The sequence below is a fragment of the Equus caballus genome, chromosome 15 (assembly GCF_041296265.1).
Source record: "Equus caballus isolate H_3958 breed thoroughbred chromosome 15, TB-T2T, whole genome shotgun sequence".
Classification (NCBI taxonomy): Eukaryota; Metazoa; Chordata; class Mammalia; order Perissodactyla; family Equidae; genus Equus; species Equus caballus.
The window spans coordinates 79,982,664-80,002,620 of record NC_091698.1 but is presented as its reverse complement, the minus strand read 5'-3'; the positions used below and the strand labels follow the sequence as shown (position 1 = coordinate 80,002,620).

At 33.4% G+C, this 19,957-nt stretch overlaps 1 protein-coding gene across 27 annotated transcripts in view; it reads left to right on the top strand.

Annotated features, from left to right (window-relative positions):
• Nucleotides 1-19,957, top strand: part of BIRC6 (baculoviral IAP repeat containing 6) — a 222,506-nt gene that overhangs the window by 90,721 nt on the left and 111,828 nt on the right. For 11 of the 27 annotated variants that reach the window (XR_011426501.1, XR_011426502.1, XR_011426503.1 and 8 more), the window contains 16 exons: nucleotides 795-982; nucleotides 1,791-2,123; nucleotides 2,378-2,477; nucleotides 4,390-4,604; nucleotides 4,769-4,977; nucleotides 5,307-5,653; nucleotides 6,292-6,511; nucleotides 7,015-7,148; nucleotides 7,885-8,022; nucleotides 9,801-9,928; nucleotides 13,312-13,443; nucleotides 14,287-14,502; nucleotides 15,084-15,267; nucleotides 15,890-16,045; nucleotides 17,438-17,571; nucleotides 18,218-18,371. Coding sequence is in view for 24 of the 27 variants with exons in the window: in XM_023619262.2 (XP_023475030.2) it covers nucleotides 795-982; nucleotides 1,791-2,123; nucleotides 2,378-2,477; nucleotides 4,390-4,604; nucleotides 4,769-4,977; nucleotides 5,307-5,653; nucleotides 6,292-6,511; nucleotides 7,015-7,148; nucleotides 7,885-8,022; nucleotides 9,801-9,928; nucleotides 13,312-13,443; nucleotides 14,287-14,502; nucleotides 15,084-15,267; nucleotides 15,890-16,045; nucleotides 17,438-17,571; nucleotides 18,218-18,371 (2,988 nt within the window). In the remaining 3 variants the exon portion in view is untranslated. The remainder of the gene's footprint in view (nucleotides 1-794; nucleotides 983-1,790; nucleotides 2,124-2,377; nucleotides 2,478-4,389; nucleotides 4,605-4,768; nucleotides 4,978-5,306; nucleotides 5,654-6,291; nucleotides 6,512-7,014; nucleotides 7,149-7,884; nucleotides 8,023-9,800; nucleotides 9,929-13,311; nucleotides 13,444-14,286; nucleotides 14,503-15,083; nucleotides 15,268-15,889; nucleotides 16,046-17,437; nucleotides 17,572-18,217; nucleotides 18,372-19,957) is intronic. The other 16 variants (XM_070236496.1, XM_070236493.1, XM_070236486.1 and 13 more) reach the window with 3 other exon arrangements.

The following is a 19,957-nucleotide window of genomic DNA, read 5'->3' as shown; positions in this document are numbered from 1 at the left end:
TTGATTTATTTGTGAGATTAAATTTTTATCTCAGCTTTTTCCAAAATGTTTTCCTCAAATATTGGTAAATATATAATGGGAAAAGAGTTCTTTTATAGTGCATATTTGAAGAACATTGAAAAAGAAAGTCAAAGAAATTTTTTAACTTGTAATATTTCATAGACCTTTAATGATGATAATGTTCATAGGTAAACAGTAGGTGTCAGGCTTATTTGTGCACGGGACATGATTCTTCCATATTACTGTTCTGGGGAGCAAATGGTAGGAAACATTGCTTTACGTGTTCTGTGCGGGCCAGACTCTCTGTCTAAGGCTGTGCTTTAAAATGAGGAAATGTGTCGTCATTCTGTTTAAATGATGTTCTTATAATTGAAGGTCTTTTCGAGTGTTTTGGGGGAGGGAGAAGGAGGTGTCTTTGTTGTAAGAAAACTTAGTAAAGGAAATTTTAGTTTATTTCTTATGCTCAAATTGTGTAATAAGATAACTCTTGTATTTTTGTTTTAGCCATGTTAAATGAAATTTCTTCTATGCTGAAGATATTTTTAAACTCAAAAGTATACTACTTTTTGTTTGATTTAGAAGTTATTTCTAAATCCCTTAAGCTTGAATACTATTATCAATATACTTTTACCATTAAGATTTCCTTATTTATACTCTCTAGATTCCTATCTTTTAAAATGAAAAGTAACTATAGTTTTAGTGTCAAAATTGTATACTGCGTATATGTTTTTCTGTAAACTTTTTCTTCATCCTGGTTTTTTGTCTTTTGTTTTTTTCCCCTTGTCTTATGCCAGTGAGTTCCTTCGGGGTTACTCCTGCAGTAGGTGGACTCTCATCTGGGACAGTTGGGGAAGCCTCGACAGCCCTGAGTTCAGCAGCCCAGGTAGCTTTGCAGTCTCTCTCTCATGCAATGGCTTCAGCCGAGCAACAGCTACAGGTGCTGCAAGAGAAACAGCAGCAGCTTTTGAAGCTTCAGCAACAGGTTGGAGACTATTTGGCTCTTTGTTCATGCTGTCTCTAAACTTCAAAAGCTGAAAAAGTACTGTAAAAATGACCATTATTTTCATAAAGGAAAGTAGGGTGACCGATCTGAGCTAATCATTTTCTACAAAAATTGAGGTAATGTCTGTGATATATTTAAATTTTTAAAAATTATATAGGTGCATTTTATTTGATACATATCTGCAGGAATATAGTTGTTTCTTTTTTTGCAGTCTTTAAGTAAAATTCATTCTTACTCTGTTTAAACATTCTTGGTCAAACATTCCAGTTACTATTTTTATGGATTGAAGAACCTAAAACCTTGTAAAGACCAATTAGGTTAATGTGAATTAAAATTCAGTTATAACAACAGTTGTTTTGGAGATTTCGTCATGATCTAAATGCAGCCTATGCAGTTCCAGGTGATAAATTCTATCAGGTTATGCATCATGAGAATCCACCTCCAATTAATATTTTGTTTTGAGGAGAGCTTAATTTTCTTATTTACATTTAATTCTACTTCCTTTCCACCTTTACTTTGAGAAAGTCCTAGTTCCCAATACTCAGGAAATTTTGTATCAAATATTTAACAAAATTTATATAGCAAAGAAATACTCCATCATGTTAAGTCCATTTTTAGTTTAATTTCATTTTTATTTCACTAGAATCCAGTTAATCATGTTTATCTTCATAATATGTACCCGTGTAGTATTCCCCATGTGTATTGTATGTGAAGTACACAATACTTAATATGTAGTATTAAGATAGGCAGGATTGGTCTATATTTGTTGCTTTTACTTCTTTTACAGAAAGCAAAGCTGGAAGCCAAATTACATCAGACGACAGCTGCAGCAGCTGCAGCAGCGTCAGCAGCATCAGCAGTATCAGCAGTAGGTCCTGTTCACAACTCTGTGCCTTCCAACCCAGTGGCAGCCCCTGGATTCTTCATTCATCCATCTGATGTTATTCCACCCACTCCAAAAACAACACCACTTTTTATGACTCCACCACTCACCCCACCCAATGAAGCAGTTTCCGTTGTGATTAATGCCGAACTTGCACAGCTTTTCCCGGGCTCAGTTATTGATCCCCCAACAGTCAATCTTGCTGCACATAACAAAAATTCCAACAAGTCCCGAATGGTAAATTATTATATTTTAAATAGATGTTCGCTTAGACATTTAAAAATATTTTGATGTATACTGTAACGTTAGTAGGAAAAATTTTATTATCCAGCTTGATATATTGAATTAGATTATTTTCTTTTATAAAATATTAGAGAATATACATCAAGAAATGAAACCTGTTAATTTGATATTATGGTTACTATTATGGTTACTAGTTTTTGTAGAGCAAGAGTAATATCAATATGGAATTATACTTTTTTCTTTTCTAGAATCCACTTGGTTCTGGTCTTGCCCTTGCAATTTCTCATGCTTCACATTTTCTTCAACCTCCACCTCACCAGTCCATTATTATAGAGCGAATGCATTCAGGTAATCTTTGACTTTATTAAAATATTTTTTTGCCTAGTGTTCCAGCCCTTTGAGGACTCAGTATTCAGTAGTTTGATTTTCCTTTGCAAATATCTTTGCAAGCATCTGCTTTTGGGTAAGTACATTTTACCAATAAGCACTACATAAAGCTCAAGCTGTGTGCTTGCCAAGTTGATTAGAAGAGTGCTGCTAAGTAGGTTCACTAATTTTGTCCAAACGGTGGATTTGATCTGTATGTGATTCTCACCTGTTGAACTATGATTGACTTATCTGTCTGTTGTAGCTGCTCAATTGCCATTACAGTGGAAGTTACACTTTAAAGAAGTATTCCTAAGACTAGCATTCTGGCATTGGAACCATTTCTTGAGAACAGCAGACAGAATTCCTGCTAATTATAATAACTGAGTAAGATTAATAACACTTCATGATGTCTGGATGACTCAAATTTTACCTTAGCTTGTACCATGCTTATATGCTAGAGACCTGTAATTGGGATAGGTGCTTTCAATTAGAGCATGTTTACTAATAATCTATAGATAAATTTTACCTTATAATCCTATCAACTCTTAGTTCTTGGCTTCACCAGCAGAAGTATTCAGCAAAATCCTTAGGCATGTTTTATAGGAGGAAGTAACTTGAATACAGTGCTTACTCTATCACTTTTCATTATATGAGCAGTTGAATTGTATTCGCTTTATTGCAGTAGGCTATTTCCTCTTTGGAAGAGAGAATTTTAAAAAATAGCAAAAGTCTTAATGGTGTTTTCTGCCTAACTAATCATTCGTTGGTAACAACGTTAGTGTTTACAACATTGAGTGAAATTTGTTGTTGTGTGGCCTTATGAAATGTGAGCAGTTGTTTATACTGTGATTTGATTTTTTTATCTATGGAATTGACTGTGACACATAAGCCCCTAAGGAGGAGAATTATGTTTTTTGTTGTTTAATACTTTTTCGGTTTAGGAGAGTATTGGTAACTGCCTTGTTTTCTTTTAAACTAGCTCCATCAAGAGTAGCACTAGTCCTAGAAGTTTAATTTAGTTGGATTCCTTCACTGTAAAATGTAGCTGGTAAGGTTATTACCTCACCTCAACCCGATAAAGAATGAAAAGAATTATGATATTATTGATGATTCTGCATACTGTTTCACTAATTGAGCTTGTCACCTGAAATGTGTGTGAGATGAGAGATGCAAATGTGCTCCTTCTTCTGTTCCTCTCAGATCATCCTTTCCTTTCATTAGTGTGAGCATCTCAACCATGCTGAGTGTGATTTTAGTGCTTACACAAAAGAGACATACTACCTCTTTAGTGTGGCCCTTAAAAGTAAGCCATCTACTTCATCTACTGAGCTGAAGAGACAGGGATGTGTCAGGATGTGGGGAAAAACATTGTTTGAGATAAGCTGTATCTGTCTCCATTGGAGGACTTTCCTAAGAAATATTTTTGTGGTAGTTGTGACTACATGTCGTTTCAGCCTTGTACTTTTACTTTATATCTTAACACCAATTTAAGATGCAACTCTATAAGAAGTTAGTCAAGGCTTAAGAAAACTAAAATCAAGTAATACAATTTGATGTCATTAGCACATCTAGTTGTGAAATTAAAAAAAAAGACCAAATGGCTAAAAGATGAGCAGATAGGTACTTTATAGAATTAATCTATGTATTATTTTTGCTCAGTTAAGTTTTTTGCTTTACTGTTTTAAGTTAAGCTTATATATACAGTTGATTGCCTTCATAGTAAACTTTTGCATATTTTTACTTAAGTTGGGGTTCAAACTAACGTAGACTGAGGTTTCGGAAAAGTTTTGAATAGTTACTTACTAACTTTTCTTCTCATTTATTTGTAGTTTAGTGAGTTGATTTCATATTTTTTACAATGAATGTTCCAAACTGTTGCTCTCTCTCATAGGAGCAAGGAGATTTGTGACCTTGGATTTTGGCAGACCAATACTGTTGACGGATGTATTGATTCCCACTTGTGGAGACTTGGCCTCCTTGTCAATTGACATTTGGACATTAGGAGAAGAGGTGGATGGGAGGCGATTGGTAGTGGCAACTGATATAAGCACCCATTCACTAATTCTTCATGACTTGATACCACCTCCTGTGTGCAGATTCATGAAGGTAAAGAACTTCAAGAAAGTGAATTGATATGCTTTCCATGTTTCTGACAAGTTATGAAAAATATTCAGCATCTAATTAAAAACCATAACTATATCTTTTTAAATACATTACTCAGATTTTGTTGCAGATGAGTGTGTATGTATATTTATAATTTTTCATTTCAGATCACTGTCATTGGACGTTATGGAAGTACAAATGCCAGAGCCAAAATCCCCTTAGGATTTTACTATGGTCATACCTATATCTTGCCTTGGGAGAGTGAACTGAAGTTAATGCATGATCCTCTAAGGGGAGAGGGAGAATCTGCAAACCAACCAGAAATTGACCAGCATTTAGCAATGATGGTTGCCCTCCAGGAGGATATACAGTGCAGGTTGGTTGAAAATTGCAGTACATTTTAATATTATTGAAATCCTTTATTTTGTATGATGTCTTGTGTGTATATTTGTCAAGAAATGTCTTTTTATAGGTGTATATAAAAGAATAAAAGGAAGTAGGACACTAGGACATTACAATAATATTGAATGCATTAATATATTTGATCAAATAATTGGCTCTATTTAGTATTTACCAATTGATTAATTCTTTTTAGTGATTGTATGTTAACTTGTTTTAGAGATTTAATTTTTAGTGTATATTTGTACATGCACATCCAAGAGAACATTGCAGGAATTATCTTGTTCATTTATTTTTTACTTATAGGTATAATCTAGCTTGTCATCGACTGGAAACTCTTTTGCAAAGTATCGATCTTCCTCCTCTCAACAGTGCCAACAATGCACAATATTTTTTGCGAAAGCCAGACAAGGCAGTCGAGGAAGACAGTCGAGTTTTTTCTGCCTATCAGGATTGTATTCAGCTGCAGCTTCAACTAAATTTGGCTCATAATGCAGTGCAGAGGCTCAGAGTAGCTCTAGGTGCAAGTAGAAAGATGTTGAATGAAACATCAGATCCAAAAGATTTAATTCAGACGTCTTCCACAGAGCAGCTGCGTACTATCATCAGATATTTATTGGACACTTTGCTCAGCCTTCTTCACTCTTCCAATGGTTCGTATTTGGCTTAAGTATTTTAAAGGCTGTGAATGTATTTGATGTGATTTTGTTGTGTGTTTTGTTGTGTTAATATTTCCTGAGTACTGTTAATTTTGATATCCTTTCTAATGTGAGTATTGATTTTTTTTTGGTCAGCTAATTTTTTTCCCCCTGATTTTTATTTGTTTTTCTTAAATGGATTTTTGGTTCTTTCTTTTCTTGAGTTTTCTGCTGTTGATGTGCCACATCATTGTGTTACTGGCAAAATAAGAGATACTGTTTGAAAGTGCAGGAGCTACACAACTATTGGTAAATTGCTAATCTAATGTAGGACTGTTGTTTTCTATCTAGGAGCTACTTTTGATCATTACACATGCACACGCACACACGCACACACACACACTCTCACACAGCCATCTGATAACACCCAATTCAACATGTAAGAAATATAATTAAGTGCTAATTCGTCTCTTCCTCAAGTATTCAGCAATTAAAATTCCGTATATGAGGAGTGAATAAATGAATAGCAAAACAAGTAGAATGTAATTGTGTACTGACTGCTGGTAAAGAAGAAAACATATCTAGGCATGCTGACTTTGATATTACAGCATACACGTAAATAGGAAATTTTACTGTTTTCTTTCTTGTAATAGGACACTCTGTTCCTGCAGTTTTGCAGAGCACATTTCATGCCCAGGCCTGCGAAGAGCTTTTTAAACACTTGTGCATCAGTGGAACCCCCAAGATACGATTACATACCGGTCTTCTGCTTGTCCAACTCTGTGGTGGTGAAAGATGGTGGGGTCAGTTTCTTTCTAATGTTCTTCAGGAATTGTACAACTCAGAGCAGCTTCTCATCTTTCCGCAGGATAGGTAGGTCAGAAAATATTGGCATTATTTGTTGTTAGTGATTTGTGCTTCTCACCATCAATGTTCACATTTTGAAATCGTGTATGTGTGTGGATACTGAGTGTGGAGAAATGAAGCATGGCTTTTCACAGTTTGAGGAATGCCCAGTGAAGGGCATACTGAAGAAGGTTATACGTGACATAACAAGACTGCCTTCTTTTGTTTCCTGATTGAATCTGTGGAGTTTATAGATCTGTGTTTGCAAGTATTTCTTATTAGATCGTGTACTGTATGTGTTAAATGTGCTTTTTTAGCCTAAATTTCTCTCTACCTGATTTCTTGTGGATAAACTTAGAAAAATATAACCAATAGCTTGAAAAGAGCTAACGTTAATGTAACTTGAGATACAAATCTTGCTAAGAACCAAATATTCTATCATTACTCTATTAAATTTCAGCGTAAATTATTTTTAAAGTGAACAATTAAGTTGATTCATACTGGGTATTTTATTTATATCTTTTTTTTAGGGTCTTCATGTTACTTTCCTGCATTGGTCAAAGGTCACTTAGTAATAGTGGAGTATTAGAGAGCTTACTTAATCTCTTGGATAATTTATTGTCACCTCTTCAGCCACAGTTACCCGTGCATAGGAGGACAGAAGGTATTATTTAAAGCAGTGATCTTTAGTAAAAACATAAGATTTGTATAAATACTACTTCTATAAAATGGCTAGTCTGAAATACTTATTTTAATATTCATTGCTGCACATTTTGTTAATATTTTTATGATAGAGACTTTTTAGAATGACCAGCCTTCATGTGATTGACTGCCATATGGTTATTGCTTTTTAAATCTATTAGTTTTTGATTATTTAAATTTTGAACTTAGAAATTGTAGTATGTTTTTTCTATGCTGTCATAACTAAAATCAACTCTCTGATTTAAGTTTAAGCTTTCAGGCACCGTTGCTGTTCTGATTATTGATAATGAATTTCATATGAGCAAAAAAGTAGTGGATTAAAAACTTTAGAACATAATTTAAAGCTATATGAATTATAAATCGAGAGTTAGATTTTTTATTTCAATCGTCTGTAAGTCTAAGAATAGCATTTTATTCCTTGTTTTCTAGTTTAAAAGTTCTCATCTCTTGGATTCACCGTACACTTAGGAATTTATTTTTGTACCATGAAGCATTTGTATCTTCCATTAGATTTAATGTATTATTCAATTTGTAGCCATAGGTCTAATTTTGAGGCTTATTATAAATAAATATTAGTGTTAGTAATGATATGGTGTGTTTCGGTCTTATAAAATGTTTTGTCTCATAATTATTTTATTAGACTTCCTTAGGACTTTTAGAGTCGCCTGATTATTTTGTTCCCTCTCATCTCTGTATAGGAGTACTAGATATTCCCATGATCAGTTGGGTTGTTATGCTGGTGTCCAGGTTGCTGGATTATGTGGCAACTGTTGAAGATGAAGCCGCAGCTGCAAAGAAACCTTTGAATGGTAAAGACAGAGAGAGGTTTCTGACAGGTATCAGAAGTTTATAATAATCTCTTGGTGGGGATTTTGAGTGACAGTGCACTGTTGGTCTGGAGATTCCAGCTGCATATAATTTATGTAAAATATCAACAGGAATCTGTTTAAGGATAGAATTCATTTTTGAAAGACTTTATGGACAAGCCCCTTGTCTGAATATGGCTTTTAGTTTCTAAATAGAATCATGCCTTTCTCAAGATTTTCCTCTATGCTCATTTAAACACTTTTTAGGGCCGGCCTGGTGGCACAGCAGTTAAGTGCGCACATTCCGCTTTGGAGGCCTGGGGTTTGCTGGTTCGGATCCCGGGTGTGGACGTGGCACCGCTTAGCAAGCCATGCTGTGGTAGGCGTCCCACATATAAAGTAGAGGAAGATGAGCACAGATGTTAGCTCAGGGCCAGCCTTCCTCAGCACAAAGAGGAGGATTGGCAGCAGTTAGCTCAGGGCTGATCTTCCTCAAAAAAAAAAACAATAAAATACTTGTAAGTGCTTTTTAATAGCATACATATAAATATAGTTATGAAAAGGACATCTATGAAGAGTTCTTGTAATTTTATTTTAGTGTAGTGTGTCATTCGGTTTACCATTATAAAGTATAGTTCTACTGATTAAGTACAAGTGGCTTTTATGCTTAGATACAGAAATTCTCAATTTTTTTGTTGAGTTGTAACCTTTCTCCATAAGCTAGAGACGCAGAAAAATTTAAAAATTAAAGGAAATCAAACTGCCAGACAAATTGCCTTCTTCCCTTCTTCCAAGTTAACAAGACTTTTCATAAAGGATTTGAAATAGTGACATCTAATATGGATATACAGCCAGTAAATGCCATAAAATTTGGAGTTTTATTTTGTCAGAATCCTAGTATTTAAAGATCTTTCGAGATGTTTTATAGGTGAATCAATTGTTTATGGTGCACATTATGTTTGGGAAGAGGGTAGAGAATTCTTCTCGTGTACAGGAAATTTTTTTTTTTTAACAAGTGTATGTCTGTGGGTCAGTTTATTCAGTTATAGGATATAGAGGTAAGACAGAGTGAAATATAGCTACAATATAAAGTTGGAATATACCAGATAGTCTTGGAGGTCTTAGTTTTTATTTATATCATTCAGACACAATGGAAACACACTGGTGGAAAACTTGTTTTTTTAGGGTTTGAAGAATTTGAACTGACTTGACAAATGGATATAGAGATAGAAAAAGATATCTTTAGACTAAGCAGACATGAACAAATAATTGGAGATGGTTAAAGTGTGGTAGAAGTAGGCCTGAATTGAGCAGAATGATGCTTGAAGAATAGTCTGAAGACATTCCAAAAAATGAGAATAAGTAGAGCTACGCAGCATGGTTTTTGAACTATTCAGCCTTCTTTTTGCAGTCATTAAGTCAAATTAATTGAGTACCCCTTCTTTGGGTCCCTGCACAAAAGCATTTGAGTTTGAAAGAGCCAGTAGTGAACGTTTTTGTTAAAATTGACTGACATTATCAAAGTTGCGTTGTACAAAGATTAATCTTAAACAATTATAGAAATAGCTGGCTGTTATCTTAAAAGAAAGATTGGAGACAGAACTCTGGTCTTAAAGTCTTTTAGAGTCTAGGTTAACCTTTCTAGGGTCAGATCTTCCTAGCAATTTCTTTATAATGGTTTCCTTAATTTTCTTTAAAAATGCCTTTTCATGATTGGCACATTTATAATTTTGTGTTTTCTAAGTATGAAAAGTATTTTAAAATCACATTTAACAGAATTATTAATAAAATTTTTCCTTGCTGTGTAGGTAACCAGTGGAGTTTTATTAACAATAATCTACATACTCAGAACATAAATAGATCTTCCAAAGGCAGCAGTAGCCTTGATAGATTATATTCCAGAAAAATCAGAAAGCAGCTAGTTCATCATAAACAGGTAATTTTCAATACTTTTTAAAAATATTAATGTTTGAGAACATTCCTTCGGAGGTTGCATGAGATATACTTGCCATCATATCCTGGATATGCCATTTAACGAGCTACTTAATTTAGGGAAATTATTTAATACTTGTGTCAATTGACACTGAGTTTCCTTATTTCTAAGATAGCAGGAATATGAAGTTTACAGATGTTTGGTGATGTCCTTTAAACTGTCTACCTCATCACATCTCTATTACTACCATTCTAAGTGAGGCCATCATTATCCTTTGCCTGGTCAAAAGGCCTCTCTGCCTTTGTTTTTTCTCAAGCCAATCTATTTTTCATGCTGCTCCTAGATAGTTCTTTGTAAATACAAACCTGATACTATCAGTTCTCTAAATTCTTAGTGGTTTCCAGTTGACCTTTGGATGAAGGTAAAACTCCTTAATATTTATTGCTTTTGGGGTATTTATCATCTGCCCCTCTAACTTTCAGGTTTGAATTTTGTCCTTGCCATATGGAATTTGAGTTCCTGGACCACCCACACCAGTTTTCTCATCCAGGATTTTTGTATGTGCCAAGTCTTCCCCCTCTCCTCCAACCACTTAGTTGACTCTTTTGCTTGGATCACTAACTTATTTTTCCGGCATTAGTTCATGTTCATGTCCTCAAAGAGGTCTTCTCTTTCTAAATTAGGATAATACCCCATGCAGTATATTCCCTGTGTATCCTATATTTTTCATTCCATTGTATTCATCACAATTTTTTGTTGGGATTTCTTAATTTTGTTTAACATGAGATTTGTGCATTTCACTGTGAGTAAATGATTTCTTAAAATATTGTTAGGAATCATGCAGAGTGCTCTTTTGTCTGACTTTTTTTGCTCAAAATGAAATGTGCTTTTTTATGCCTGGCTTCTTTTGCTGAAAATGATATTTTTTGGATTCATCCATATTGTTGAGTCTATCAGTTGTTCTTTTTTATTCCTGACCATTATTCCATTTTTGGATGTTCCAAAATCTGTTTATCCATTTTCTTGTTGATGAACCTTTTAGTTTTTGGTTTATTCTTTAATTGTTCCTCTTTGAAGCATAAACAAATATGCATATGTGTTCCTCTCTCTGCTTCTTCAGTGTGCAAATGCATGCATGCATGCATGCACACACATACACAACGTTCCCTCAATCACTCTTTCCTTCACAGAAAATATCATATATTAGAAATATGGTTTTATTGCAGGATGCCTGGGGATTCTTGTGGTTTCTGTCTCAATTAGTTCCATGATCTCTCTTGAAATTACGCATAAAATTTATTTGATGTGCATTTGATGTGGAAGTGAGGTTTGTAGCTAATGTCAGATTCTTAGGAGCTAGGACTTTATTATAATTACTTTTTAAAATCTGTCTTCCTCTTTCTCTTATACTAGATACAAGGATATAGACTATATCCTTGATAGCTGGTACAGAGCCTAGTGTGTTGTTACTAAATATTTATATAATTGATTTAAGATGAAATGAGATTTTATATGAAAACCCTTAGGATCTGGCAAGTTTGTGAAAACTTTGGGTTGTTTTTAGAAAGTGGGTTAGCAACAAATTGTTTATTTTCACTTCTAAGTTTTTCAGCTGTGAGGTAACTATTCGATCGTTTGCAAGAAGATTGATCTGAATCTTTTTCCTCAACTCTTTTTCTTGTTGAGACAACTAATTTTAGGTAGTACTAGTTTGCATTCTTTCAAATCCAGTTAAAATGTATTGAGCACTTAATAGTACGCTTACTGTATTTAATTTAGGATATGAAGGTGGAAGATGAACCTAGAATATAACCCAGTGGATTTTTCTTAGTAAAATATCGCTATTTTATTCTTTACTACGAGGGACATGATTGGGACAGTTGGCAAAACTTAAAATGGGGTCTGAGGAAAAGTTGGTAGCAGTGCATCAGTGTTACGGCTCTGATTTTCATGGTTGTATCGTGGTTTGTGGAGAAGGTTCTTGTTTCTAGGAAATACCAGTAATGTATTCGGGGGTGATTGGTCATCAGGTTGCGAACTTATTGTGGGATATTGTAGAGCAGAAATGTCGGTACAGTGATTTAAATTATTAAGATTTTGGTTGTTTCAAAATAAAAATTATATTTTTTCTTGATTGTAGTTGTGTATGTTAATTGTAGAACTTTTGGAACAATTTTCTGAAACACTGATTTGTAGTAGTTCTTCACACGTTCACGTAACATGTATTGATTATTTCATACATGTGCATGCTGGTTTTAACTTAGGATACGTTTATCTTCATATATGGAGATAACAGCCAAATGGATATTTCTTTATAATATATTATTATTGCTTTTTTCCTGATAACAGAAATATGTATCAATAGTAGAAATTTAAGAAATATTCTTTGAAAAGTAGGTATATTAAGTTCTTGACTAAATTATTCATTTATAATTATGGTTATAACTTTCTAGTTGACTTTCTGTTTAGAGTAATGTTCTGCATAGATGGCTATATGGGGAAGTCATTCAACAGATTCTTAAGACTTTGCTGGGCAGAGATTTTTTTCTCCCTTTTGGTCTGTTTGCTCATTGCTACAGACTGGTGGTTGCCAGGGGTTAGGGATGGGTCAGATGGGATAGGAGAGAGTTGGGTGGGCAATCTGAACAATGGATGGGTAACGTAAAAGAACAATATGAGGGAACCTTGTGATGATGGAACTCTTTCATATAATTGTAGTGGTGGATACATGAACCAACGCATGTAGAATTCTATACAACTAAAATACAGAAACACAGACACACACACAAATTACTACAAGTGAAACTGGAAAAATCTGAATAAGATTGGTGAATTGTAACAATGTCGTTACCCTGTGGTGATATTATACTGTAGTTTTGCAAAATGTTATCATCAGGGGAAATTGAGTGAAGTGTACAAGAGCTGTCTGTATTATTTCTTAAAACTTCATATGAATCTGCAGTTATCTCAATAAAAATTTTAGTTAATAAAAAATGCAGATCAAAAAATGTGCTACTCTTGAGAGAGATTTCCATAAAATCAAAACTTAGACTATTGTGCAAAAAAAATGTTTTCCTCGTGTATTTTAAATAATTCTTATCCTCTCTCTGAAAGAGTATCTATCAGTCAGTCTCATGAGTGGCTCACATAAGAAAGTGTTCCAGTTATTTCGCTTCTCCCATGGGTAAGGAATTGATTAATTCTTGATTGTAACATGGAGAGATATTGTAGTTGGGATTTGGAAATGATTTTTTTTTTTATCAGCAACACAGTTAAAACTGGACCTTTCAGGGAATTACTTATTCTGTGAGGAGTATTATAATTTACTTTGTTGTTTTTAGTCTTGTTAGCTGTAAGATTAACTTTTTTTTTTTTTTTTTCTAAAGCAACTTAACCTACTAAAAGCAAAACAGAAGGCTTTGGTGGAACAGATGGAAAAAGAAAAAATACAGAGTAACAAAGGATCATCATATAAACTTCTGGTAGAGCAAGCAAAACTAAAGCAGGCCACTTCAAAGGTATGTCCTGTTACTTCTTAAAGTAATTATCTCAGAAAACTTACTTTCCTTTTAGTATTTTAAATTCTTTGAGTAGTTAAGTATCTTCAATAATGATCAGGAAATTTAAATATATGTTATTTTGCTTATCAACAGAAAAATCTATTCTAAACAATTTTTAAGGGGGGGAAGGTAGCTTTTAACTCAAGGAAATACATGATAAATGTGGACTTAGAATATTTTTCTAGTGTATTTGTTTTAAAGTGAATTGTGTTACAGTAAATTAAAGATAAAAGACTCAAGGAAGTGTACAATTTTCTTAATGTGTCCCTTCTAAGTAAATATTAAGTTCAATGATTGGTAAATAAAATTTAAAAAAATAACTTGATATGTATTTTTTTTAATATTGGGGGATAACATTTATATGTAGCAACCAAATTTGTACATTGTGTTTCTATAAATAATGAAGTTATAGTTCTTCCATTAGATATTGAAATCACTGAAATTAATGCTCGATCATTGAAGTTACTTAGGTTTCTTTACCTTCCACCTTTTATCAATTATGCTTAGGATGTTTGGTAATGTTTAAGATGTTAGATTTGACTTAATGTAGCCTTTCTGTGGAATTTCACTTTTCCGGAATTTTGTTATATATCCTATACCTTACTCTAAAATAGAACCTCAGGTATATTGGTCAGCATAACTTTTAATAATCTTGCTTTTTGAAGGTTAGGATTTATTTAAAAATTTTCTTTAGAAGAGTAAGTTTTCTGAGTGAATATTTTCATTTCATAAATAAATTTGTACTGAAAGAATTTTCATTCAATAAACATTGATTTAAGTATTGTAAATTTCTCCGTACAGCATTTTAAGGATTTAATTCGTTTACGTCGGACAGCAGAATGGTCCCGTTCTAATTTAGACACAGAAGTTACAACCACAAAAGAAAGTCCGGAGATAGAACCACTTCCGTTTACTCTGGCCCATGAACGTTGTATTTCAGTAGTGCAGAAGCTTGTCTTGTTTCTCCTCTCCATGGATTTTACATGTCATGCAGATCTTTTATTATTTGTTTGTAAGGTAAGTAAACTAATAGGCATAATTTATAATTATAGACTTAGGGTAAGTAAAAGAATTAAGAAAGCATGCAGTTGTTAATTGATTTTTTTTATTAATAGAAATAATAGTGCTTTTATTGGTTTTCCTTTTATGCAATTTAGTTGTTTTTATTGTCCTTTGAAAGATTTAAAAAATATTTTGTCTCTTGTTTCTCAGGATACCTGATTTGTATTTTAATCAGGTTAAAACTAGATTAATGTAGATTTGAATTGTAGGTAATAGGGATATATCTATCTCCAACCTACTTTTTTTCTGTTAATTAAAATAGGAAATATACAAATAAGTGTCGAATTATAGTCATGTGAGGATTTCATTGCTCTGAAGGCTTTCTTGTAGCATATTCATTGTTTATAGAAATTGTTTTTAACTACTCAACCCAGATTTTAATATTCGATCCATGAAATTAGTTTCTTCTGCATCCCATGACAAGTAGTTATTTTGATACCAAAAGCATATCTCATCATTGAAAACTGTAACACTTTATTTTTGGAGAAAACGTGTAATTACTATTTAAGTATATGATTTTATAAAATGTATTACAGGTTCTTGCACGCATTGCGAATGCCACAAGGCCAACGATACATCTATGTGAGATTGTGAATGAACCCCAACTGGAGAGACTGCTATTACTTTTGGTTGGAACTGACTTCAATAGAGGAGATATATCTTGGGGTGGTGCTTGGGCTCAGTATTCCTTAACTTGTATGCTACAGGATATTTTAGCAGGTTTGTCAGGATTTATTTTTCATAGGGTATGTCAAAATTAGCATGTTATTGCTAGACTAATCTTTAAAGGATACTATAGCCCCCAAAAGTATAAAAGCTCTCTTTAACATTATAGCAGTAGCAACCACTTATACAAAAAATACTTAGTTTTGTATAAATGTAAGTCTTTATGGAGCAGTTTGTTAAAGTGCAGGGATATCGGAGCTAGTCAGCTTCACTATTAATACCATCAGTCAGCTGCTTACTAGTTCTTTATGTGAGCTTGACGAAGGTACTCTCTCTGCCTGTTTTTTATCTATAAAACAACGGGAAAAAAAGTGCCTTTCTTATAAGTTGTTTTGGTGAATATGTGTTAATATATGTAAAGTGTTTATAACAACTTCTTGTTCATATTATACGTCTTGTGTTTTCTACTAGCTACTTGTCTTTACATTATGACGGTAATGCCATGGGTTCTAGCTTTTCCTTATGTAGGTGGGGAACCATTTGCCTCAGAATCCTTTATGGTTCTTAGAGCATACGTGCTGTCATTCTCTAAACTGGAGGAGAAAATAGACTTTCCTATATTTGGATGTGTATTTATAAATTATTAAAGCAGTTAGGACTGTCTCCTTACATACAGGAGAATTACTGGCTCCAGTAGCTGCAGAAGCCATGGAGGAAGGAACTGTGAGTGAGGATGTAGGTGCAACAGCTGGCGACTCTGATGACTCCCTTCAACAGTCCTCAGTTCAGTTGCTGGAAACTATAGATGAACCTTTAACACATGATATGACAGGTACATTCTTTGAATTATGTTTCATTTAAACTATCCTTTAGCTCTTTTTTTAAATGAAAATATATTTCAAAATTAAGAATGTTAGTGAAGTATAAAATTAATTTCTATATTTTTCTATTAGATCTTTGGCCTTGGTAACAGTATCAGTTATTTTCCTGATAAATATGTTTTGTTTTGATTCTCTAAACTAATCCTCATTATAATAAACTGCTATGCTTTCGTAATGTCCTGGTTATTTTGATATGGCCTGATTTGGCTCTGTTGAAGAAATTACAGCCTAGAAAACAATTAAAGATATGCAGTCGTGAAGATATCAAGGTTAAAGGCTCTTGTTGTTTAAGATCCACTTTTTTTTGGTGTATTTGTTTCTTTCTTTGTCTGTTTTCTTTTTTGCCTTTTTAGAAACTATACATGTATCTTAGCATGCACAATTCTTCATGGCACACTCCCTGCTTTTCAAGACTGTTTTAATTACTACCCTATATTTGCCAGATACTGTGGTTATTTCAACCACTTGTGATACCTTAATCTTACATTCTCTCATGATTTTATCCTTGCTACATGATATTCCCTTTATCTGGAATAGACTTCCTTCTGTTATTTGCATGGTGAGCTTCTTATCTAAGATTCCCATAAAGCATGCCCTCCTCCAAGAAGCTTTTTCCATCACCACCAGCAAAGTTGGACACTGCCATTGGTGCTGCCTTAACACTCTTGATTATCTCTGATAGCACTTATGTTGTAGTTTTTTTTAATTTCTGTACTGTTTACCCTCACCTCTGAACCTCTATTCATTTATTGGAGGGTAGAAATTTGATTTATTAATCTTCATTTGCTAGGCAGTCTATAAATATATGTTGAACAAGAGGGTGAGAGGACGGGAGGGTAAAGGTTGGAAGGCATAGAAGGCTAATTAAGAATTTGGAGACATCTGAGAGCAAAATAATTTCTAACTCATAATAGAAAAATAAGGTGAGTAGGTGTCTTATAACTTAAATCTTTCCTTTTCACTTTAATACTGGGTATCATTTCCTGAAATATTGGATGTAACATAATGAGTTACATATTGGAGGTAACAAAATGAATAATATTATTCATTCTAGAAATGATTAATGATTGTTTTTAGTAGCTAAGTTAATGTAACTTGATTCAACAAAGGCTGATCCCATGGATTTTTTTTCTGGGAAATCAAATATTATTGCATTCATATTATGTGTTCCAGTTGCATATTTATGCTTAATTGTCAAGTATAAAAATTTAGAGATTTTTATGGCAGTATAAACAAATATGTTACATACAAGTAAAATAACTTTTTCTGTAATTAAAAGCAACATGGTGGTTAAATTTTATGTTATATACTCCATCAATAAAATCACTTTCAATTATTTGAAGGTGCGCCTCCTCTTTCCTCTTTGGAAAAAGATAAAGAAATTGATCTTGAGCTACTTCAAGATCTAATGGAAGTTGACATTGATCCTTTAGATATTGATTTGGAAAAGGATCCTCTTGCAGCCAAAGTTTTTAAGGTATGATACACTAGAGTATTCTTTCCAATTAAAATCTGTTATCTTACACTTTTGGTTTATTAATTACTTAAAAGAGGAAAGTATACATATTTATCACCAAATGTAACCCATTATTCAGTGTACTCAAAGTGCATTAGATTGCTATAGGTGCTATAGTAGTTTTTTAATAATACCAGTGGGATAGTGTAAGGAAAACTTATATCACTTTATTAATATAGCCACTAATATTATTTTATATATTAGTAAGAACCACTGATAAGCATGAGGAAGTAAAGTTATGGATTATGAACATTTCAAGCAGAATTTAAGCTTACCCAAGCTGAGTTCATTGCAGATTCTACTTCTATGTTAGCCTCAACATTTTTTAAAGGAGGTACACCCCTAATACTTCATAGCTATTCTTTTTGTGTGTAAGAAGTTTTATTAAGGATGCTAGTTATCTCTCAGGTTTTAAATAAGTAAGGTATTTTTGTATTTTGGTATAAAATGAGGAGACTGAGCCATTCCTATAGATCATTAAGATTTGGGAATTTAAAGGGTGGGGAGAATGTTTATTTTGTAGCCATGTTTGAGTTTAGATAAGATGAATAGTATGTTACTCTTAGTAAAGAGGCAAAAATAAACCAGTTTTTTTCTTTCTTTTAAGCCAATAAGCAGTACATGGTATGACTATTGGGGTGCTGATTATGGCACCTACAATTACAATCCTTACATTGGAGGTCTTGGAATTCCTGTAGCAAAGCCACCGGCAAATACAGAGAAGAATGGATCACAGACAGTTAGTGTTTCAGTGTCTCAGGGTAAGTGTGTGTTCATATCTTAAGGCATATGCTGTTCTTAAATCCTAAATTTATGTACGCTTTGTCCCTTGAGAAGTCAAGCCTGAGTATATGCTGAGAGGGTTTAGTATCACAGACATGCCGTGAAAGTGACATTCAGAGCTGTATGTTTCTTTGTCAGTCAGTTTGGAGGAGCTTCCATTTATGGTCCATCTTTTATTTCTCAAAATCACACCTAGCAAAATAAATTAATGAGTCACATGAGTTTGCCAGTAATTTTAATTAATTGTGCTCTCTTTTATTTATGTATTGTTATAATAAACTTGTATTTTATTTGTAAACTGTATGAAACCACATTGAATATTATTTTTGTACTCTTCTAATCATGTAGAATGTATCAGACCTTTTTTTTTTAAATGAAATCTTTTCTTGGGTCCTGCCTGGTGGCTTAGTGGTTAAGTTTGCATACTCCGCTTTGGTGGCCCCAGGGTTCGCAGGTTCAGATCCTGGGTGTGGACCTCATCAAGCTGTGCCGTGGCATATCCCACGTATAAAACCAGGAAGATTGACACAGATGTTAGTTCAGCAACAGTCTTCCTCACCAAAAAAAAAAAAACTGTCTCTCTCTATAAATATAAATATATATTAAATATTATATATATAAATATATGTAGAGAGATATATATTCTTAAAGTTTGAAACAATCGTGCGTTTACTGAAAAGTTGCAAGAATAATACAGAGAAAGTTTGTTATTCTGACCCGTTTGGAAATAAGTTGCTAATCTGATGTTATTTTTGTTTTGTTTCATTTGTTTTAAAGGACATCCTTCTCCATAAACACATTAGGAGGAAGCACATTCCATCAAAATCAGGAAATTAACATCAATATTAACATTCAGACCACATTAAATTTTATCCGTTGTGTCTAATGTCCTTTATGCACAAGGATCCAGTGCACAATCCTACATTGTGTTTAGTGTCATATCTTTTCAGATTTATTCAGTCTACCACAGTTCCGCAGAGTTAACTCTCATGACCTTGATACTTTTGAAGATTGCAGGCCAGTTGTTTTGTAGAATGTTCCTCAGTTTGGGTTTGTATGTTGTTTCCTAATGACTAAACTGTGATCATGTATCTTTGGCAGAAATATCACCAAAGTGAAATGCTCAGGTTTTCTTATGGCATCTTTTTAGGTGGCTCATGATTTTAATTTTTCCCACTACTTGTGGTTTTAAGTTTAATTACTTGATTAAGGAGGTGCCTGCCCATCTTCCCTAACTGTAAAGTTAGTCTTGTCCCCTTGGTAAAAACTTTTTGGGGGCTAGAGGGGCATAGTACTTGGAAACAATTCTTTTTAAAAAAATTTATTAGTTTATTCATTTAGTTTTGAATAGACTCATGGTTTCTTGTTTTATTCAGTGGGCTATAATTCGTTGTCATCATTTTTTTATTTGTTGGTTTGTTATTTCTTGAGATAAAATATAAATAGCATAAAAATTACCATTTTAGCCATTTTTAAATATATGGCCATGGCATTTAAGTATATTCACAGTTGTCATTATTTATTTTGATGTTTAGATTGTCCCAGATTTGACCAGTGGGATCTC